The sequence below is a fragment of the Humulus lupulus genome, chromosome 5 (genome assembly GCF_963169125.1).
Source record: "Humulus lupulus chromosome 5, drHumLupu1.1, whole genome shotgun sequence".
NCBI lineage: Eukaryota > Viridiplantae > Streptophyta > Magnoliopsida > Rosales > Cannabaceae > Humulus > Humulus lupulus.
The window spans coordinates 204,173,723-204,181,372 of record NC_084797.1 but is presented as its reverse complement, the minus strand read 5'-3'; the positions used below and the strand labels follow the sequence as shown (position 1 = coordinate 204,181,372).

Here is a 7,650-nt window from a genome sequence, read left to right as displayed (position 1 = left end):
AGAATTATTTTGACTTTTTTATTTATTGGATGTTAGCTCAGATGTTCCTAAATATAATTATTTAAAATCTTATCCTCTTTTCTTGTTGTAGGCCAAGTATGATTATTACATCAAGATTGGGAAAAGAAGTATTGCTTTCAAATGATAGTTGACCTATGGAGAGCCTCAAAATTTAGGCTTGTCAAAGACATTATTAGTGCCAAAACTGAAAGTGAACAACAAGCACTAAAACCAGATTGCATCAAGAGTGATGTAGCAGAGTGGAGGACCTTTATTAAACAAAAAACTAGTAAAGAGCATATGGTATGTATATAACTAATTAATTCAATGTCTATTTAGTTTTTTTTTTTCACTGCTGAGCCAACACCCATCTTAAATAGGCTTTACGAGCTAAATTTCAAGAGAGAAGAAAGAAAACTATTCCACACACCTTAAGTAGAAGAGGATATGCTCAAACAATTGATGATATGGTACTTCATAAACTAAAAAAAGATCTTTTAATTTAAGTTCATCTAATTGCATTATTCAACTTGCTCTATGATATTCCATGTAATATGCAGACTAAACAAAATCAAGGTGGGAAAATAACTAGGGTTCAAACATTTCAGAAAACCCATACTAGGAAGAATGGTGAGCCAATCAACTCAACAACTTCTGAATTTTTGGTGAGTGCTTCTTACTCATAATTTTGGATGTTTATACTTACTTTTACTCTTGTACTTTAACTTTAAAAATAGATATGTAGGGAAAATTAGATGACATGATACGTGAAAACCCAAATTCTAAAACTACAAAAAAATAATCAAAGAGGATGCATTAACAATATTGTTCAGTGAACCAAAATCTGGTCGTCAACTTGGCCAAGGAAGAGGGATGTCAAAATCAAAATCGACTATTGTTCATATGTGTCAAGACAAGAATGAAGTACTTGAAAAAGACCAAAACGACATGAAGAAGCAACTTGCGGAATAGCTCAAACTTTTTAAGGAAAATGTAAAAATTCTCACTTATTCATGTTTAAATATGTTCTATCATTATGTTAGGTCAAAATCTAACTTATTGTCTTATTTTTAGGGTGGTAAAGTATCAACAAGTGACGGACAATCTCACATTGCTCATTCTCCAAAGGTAAACAATTATTTTGTGTCCTTTTAATATTATTTCTGATATGTGTCATGGGTCATGAAAATTCTTGATTTTTAACTTTGTTCTTTGGTTTCTATTCATGTTGTTAATTAAAGCCTTCAAGTTCTTCATTGAATCATTATGACAAGAGTGTTGCCCATGAAAAGAGCCATAACTTTTCAGATATGAATAATGCCTGTTACTTGCTTGATTGGAAGGGTGAAATGGTTGTTGAAGGTCGTTGGTCTTCTAGTGATCCAAACATAGATGTTCATGGGATTCCTTTTGGACCCGAATTCATGCGAGTGTGGGTTGACATTTCTATCTTACTAAGTACTTATTTGTTTTGTCCTAGCCACTCAATGATCACCATAGAAGAAGTTGTTGGCTCTATTATTGCATGGCCTTCGGATAAGGTGTTCAAAGATGCCATTTCAAAAGTAGAGCTTACTGTTAAGATCAGTTTTTTTTTCTCTATGTTTATACTTTGAGTAGACATAGATTTATTGCATGTGGAAGTTAATGTGCTATGATACGAAGACTTGAGAATGTGGAAGTTGATTATCGTTTAGTGAAACAATGATAGGAGTATTGACTGTCATTAATCAAGAAGATTTGGAGAATGAAGTTGGCTATCGTTTAGTGGAACAATGGCATGAATTATTGAATGTCTATATCCAAACACATACACACATACATACATACATACATATATATATGGCAGTTAGTGATGATTATCTGTGATGGGTTGATGCTAGCTTAGGAAATATACAATTGTTATATAATTTTACTTTCCCAAGACCATATTTTTCAATGGGTTCAGGGTGTTTTAGGAAATGTATAACTCTAAATGTATCTTTGTATACACACACACAGATATATATATATATATATAAAAAAATCTTTTAACTGTTAGAGATGGTCTAAGATGCAGAGTTGGTTATGAGGTGAGTAATAAAAGGGTTACTAAATCATATACTCTTTGAAAAATTGACCAATCAACAAATAATTGGCATTCTTCTGCTAGTGTATTAATTTCAGCTTAAAACAAGTAACATAATTGTTTGTAGCAGGCCTTGATTAACTGCTCTGGCTTTGGTAGCTACTAAATATGAAATTTTTGTTGTAGTGGTTTAATTGTTTTTGTACTATTTCTTGTTTTTAATTAATAATTTTCCAACTCAAAAGGCCAAAACAAGGTTAGGAATTTTTGTTTCTCTAGTTTGTTGAGAATGGTTAAAGAAGTATCATTTTAATTATAAATTTCTACAGTTATTTACATAATTTTTCATAGTACATATTTTTCATAATTTTATTATACATTTAAATTTCATTGTCTCATATTTTTTTGATCATTTTTCCTAATTCTTATATGATATTTTAATTGTCAATAGAGATGGAAGTATTTCACGGTGGTTGGGCTGAATTGATACCAGAAGCACTGGCATTAATCTTTACAAATTTACGAGATAAACTTCATTCAGTGCCACTCCTTTGCAAGTCATGGAGTAAAGTTATTTTTGGGCCTGATTGCTGGCATGACATAGATTTTGAAGGGTTGGATGACTTACTAGATATTAATGATTCTCATAATGCTTACCTGTTTACACAAGACTTTGAAGAATTAACAATCTTTGGTGTCATTTGGTCAATGCATTTTCCACTATTATAAGGCTTACCTTTCAAGACTTTGCTATAAAGATATATTGTCAATTTTAAGGCTGATTGAGTTGATGTTTAAGACTAATTGTAGTATTCGACACTATATTGCATCAAGTGTTTTGAATCACAAAAACATGTTTTATTAGATAAAAATTAATTAGTGTTTCTAAATAATTGTAGAATAAGTGGATAAAATAGTATTATGAATACCAAAGCAATAATTATATTTTAAGCTTATAAAAATGAGAAAATAACACAAAAAAATGTATTATTGTAAAATAAGTGGATAAAAAAAGTATTATGAATACCAAAATAATAATTATATTTTAAGCTTATAAAAATGGGAAAATTACACAAAAAATGTATTATTGTAAAATAAGTGGATAAAAAAGTATTATGAATACCAAAATAATAATTATATTTTAAGCTAATAAAAATGAGAAAATAACACAAAAATGTATTATTGTAGAGTATTCAATAATACTCTCAATATAAGAGTAATAAAGTCTTATGAAAACTATTAAGGATAATGATAATTTAAGCATATTAAAATAATACTAAAAAAATCTTATGATAGAGTTTTCAATAATACTTTAGTATAAGTGGAAAGATGTATTACGAAAAGTGTCATGACTTTCGATAATACAGCTTTTCTTAATGCTTTAAAAAGTATTATGATAATTGTTTTATAATATTTTTTTAGTATTATAATAAGAAGTTTTTCTTGTAGTGACCGTAGGCTTATCACAAACCCTTTATATGGAGACTCTGAGATGTAAAAATTGTCATAGGTGAAATAATTTCTAAACATTTAATAATTTATTAGTTGTAAGCCAAATTATTTTTAAATAAAATGAGATTTTTTTATAAAAAATAAAATGTAATTTTTAATCACAATTGGAAGTTGAAAACATTAATAATAATAATAATAATTAATCATAAGTTATAACTAATATAATCTGTCACGACATTTTTGATATAATAACAAATTTTATTATAACTAATCAAAAATATATTTAGTTATAATAAATTTAATTTTGTGACTAATTTTTAATGTTTAATTACAAATAGTTTATTTTTAGTCACAATATGTGTATCATATATTATGTAAATATATTGATCTAAATTAATTATTAAGTAGCCTGTGGAACATAACATATATAATAGTTTTGCACCAATAAAGGAATATGGGTTCCATGAGGCAAGGAACCCATATAGGTAGTAGCTAGTTTACAAGATAATTGGCCAATAAGCATTTTACTATGTCATGGATCCAAGTGAAATAACTACAAAATTTTGGCCCATTGGAGGAACATGTATTGAAAATCTTTTGCAGAGTTAGTAACCATTAATTAATGAATTTTTTTAACAAAATAAGAATGTGACCATAGTTTTAGAGATGGATATATACATGAATCCCGTAAAAAAAATGGACACATGATCTAATAAAGTATTATCATATGTATATAGTTATGCCCAACATTCTTAGACTTTACCAACTTGCGTAGTTGTTGCTGACTCGGAAAGGTACATATATTTTATTCCATTATCATTCGATCGAGTACAGATCAATTTCTTTTATTAAAAATGTACAATAACAATAATCAGAGGATCCAAAAGAGTACCAATGCTCGGTCTAATAACGTAAATATCTTACCAATATTCCAAAGTACGAAATCCCATTATTTATTGAGCACTAAGACAACACAGCACCTATGCCAACCGAGGCATACAATAATATCCTAATTGCAAACAACAACCTCTAATAAAGTGAGACATCACAACTTTAAAAGTAACATATGCATTATTTATACATACATATATAAACCATTATCTATATAATTAAGTAAGCTGAACAGCGGAGTCATAGGCAGCCCCAGCTTTCCAATCCTGAGGAATGGCATTAGTTGACTGAACCCAGTAAGTGTAGCCTGCATTGCCTGTTGCTTGGAACCTCAAGGTCACCGACCCACTTGGTGGATTTGCCATGTCCCAAACTGCCCCAAAGGCTCGGCGCATAGGTATCCATTCCTTGCAATCCTCCTACATATATGTACATGCACCAATGATATGGTATGGTTACAAGTGTATAAATAAATAAAAAAGTTAGACTGAATAGCTCGTTTTCAAAATGACTATTCATACCAAATAGGAAATTATGTATAGAATTGATGACTAACGCACCTGCCATATCTCAACGGCTGTGACGTCATTTTGGCCAGCTACATAGATAACTATCAAAGCCAAGTAGTCGGGATACTTGCTGTGTTCATGGACTTTGTACATAACATTGCAACCTGAGTATTGGCAAGAGATTCTTCTGTATTCAACTTCAACCACACCACAAGCGAACAACTCTTTCGTTGCGCTTGGAAGTGCCAACTTTGAGTAGGCTCGTGGGCTCATGATAAAGTCAGTTCTATCTCCTTCACCATGGTCAGTCACCACTACGTTAACTCCATCTGAGTTACAATACTGTGGATTTTTGCACCTAACCTGAATCATCATCATTAACATGAAATAATATCCATTATTAATTATGAAAAACAAAACAAAATATATATATATATATATGGAAGCTTTTATTGAAAGAAAATTTGTCAAGTAATCTTTATTAAATTGTAACTAGCTAGTGGAAGCGCACCCATAATTTTTATTGTCTCGTGAACTCTAAACAAATAAAAAGTAGTATCGTTTTCTAATAAAATACTAGTGTCTTTCTAAAAACAAATTATAGTCACCATTAGAGTTGCGCCCTTCAGACGCTGATTTACATACCGGTGTCGAACATTACAAAATGTGGCATGCTACTATTAGTGCAATCTAATTTCAGATTCTACATATTTTAATTTAATAAATATTATAAGATATTGCTAACCAATCATAATATGTACACTTTAATTAAAGTGTCAAATAACAACACTCTTATAAGAAACATACAATTCATGTGTTTCATGCGGTAACATTCTCTCTTTTCAATAATAAAATGTTGAAAGTGACCCAATATTTCATCTATAACTAAAATAATATGCATGTACAATAATATCGTACTCCTATTTATTAGAATAATTAGTAGTGACCACCGAGTGTGCATATAATATATATAAGAAGGTAATTATACCTGATAACATGCACCACAACCAGATCCATTCGTATAGAGCTTAGAAACTCCGGAGACGTAACCGTCATTTATAGTCCTTCCATATTCACCAAACCCACAAGCTCCTCCTAATAATGGACATCATAAAATAATTAGACAAGGTCATTATTATATGATGATTTTAAAAATAAATATAGTATGATAAACATATATATAGACACACACTCACACACATTTGTGTTGATATTTAGGTACTTATTTATACACACATTCACACCCACAAAAGTTTGACAAAAATGGATATAGAATTAATAGTGGGAAAACACTATACTTGGAGTCCCGTAGCAGTCAGGGCTACCATAATAGGTTGCTCTAGAGTCAGAAAACTGAGAGGTACAAAATGCAGGAAAAAGCACCATAAGACCAAGCAAAGTACACATATGCTTCTCGAGTGTAAACCCCATTTTTCTTATATGACTAATTGATGATAAGTAATTTTCAACACAAGAGACAAAAGAAAAGATATAAATGAGAGCAAAGAAAGCTAGCTACGATCAGCTTAATTAGCTAGCTAGAAGAATTTATGAATGAGGAGTTCGTTGATAGCATAAGAATGGAATTATATAACATGTATTTATAGTAGATGAAGTAGCACCACCCTTGGTGGGATGGTGTGAGGTGGCTGCTATGGAGAAGTTTATAACTAAAAGAGCTGAGATGGCTCATGAGGATGAGAACGATGATGTGTACGTGCACTAGTAGACCTCCTTATTGACTCTTTCATTATTATTAAGATTATTGTTCCATTAAATATGATAATCCTAAGATATTTTTTTAGGATTGATTAGGGAAGAATATATATTTGGAACGTGGCAGCCTAACTTTTTTGCCTCATTCTCTTGCTTTTTCTTGGGTCTCTTTCTATCTCTAGCTGTGTTTAGAGGATTAATTCTTCTTGTTAATCATTACAGTTAGGACTGATTTTCTCCTTCAATTTCTCAATAGTTGCCAACTTTGGAATAGAATCTAGACCTAGTAGAAATTTCATTTGTTTATCCAAATATTTGTAAGAACATATTTTATAGATATACATTCATGTATTTGTTGGTGAAGGTTTGTTTGAGGGTTCATGAATGCAAAACTAAATTATATAATTAATAAAATAAATATACCACTAGGAGTTCAGTTTTGGTAAGCATTATTTTTTTAAATAGCGAAAAATTCACATTTATACTCTTAAATTTTTAATCTTTGCAAAGACATGTACATTTAAAAAGTTTTTTTTAGGGGACATTTAAAAAGTTATATTGTTTGGTAGCTCTTTTTTTTGTAAAGGAATTGTTTGGTGGCACTTTTACATTATACTACGTTTTACATGGCTACTTTCTAACGAAATATATAAAATACGAATATATTTATATAATACAAAAAAATGGTATTATACTTTATATTTAATTTATTTTTTTTATATAATATCATTGTAATTTTCTTTCGTATATTCTACTGCATTCTCTTGTCTCATTTATATTTATTTTTATTTTCTCATTAAATTTTTTCAAACATATTTGGCACCCCACTAAATTTAAATAAGGAAGGTCTGTTTCTAATTTTGAACATGAAAGATCACAGGCTTTATACAAGATAGAGATAACTAAGTAGATAAGAAACACATATTACTTTACTCTACTATCACTACAAAACAGAAGGCCTTGCCCGCATGTTTTTTCACCGGCTATAGTCACGTTTTGCGCCACGCAAACAGT

The 7,650-nt window shown here is 30.1% G+C and overlaps 1 protein-coding gene across 1 annotated transcript; it reads right to left on the bottom strand.

Annotated features, from left to right (window-relative positions):
• Positions 1-4,306: 4,306 nt before the first annotated feature.
• LOC133833929 (expansin-like B1) lies at positions 4,307-6,469 on the bottom strand. Its single transcript, XM_062263513.1, has 4 exons — positions 6,219-6,469; positions 5,909-6,015; positions 4,972-5,283; positions 4,307-4,830 (listed from the first exon to the last, which is right to left on the bottom strand). The coding sequence occupies exons 1-4, from the start codon at positions 6,349-6,351 to the stop codon at positions 4,630-4,632; spliced, it is 753 nt and encodes a 250-aa protein (XP_062119497.1). The 5' UTR covers positions 6,352-6,469; the 3' UTR covers positions 4,307-4,629.
• Positions 6,470-7,650: the final 1,181 nt, after the last annotated feature.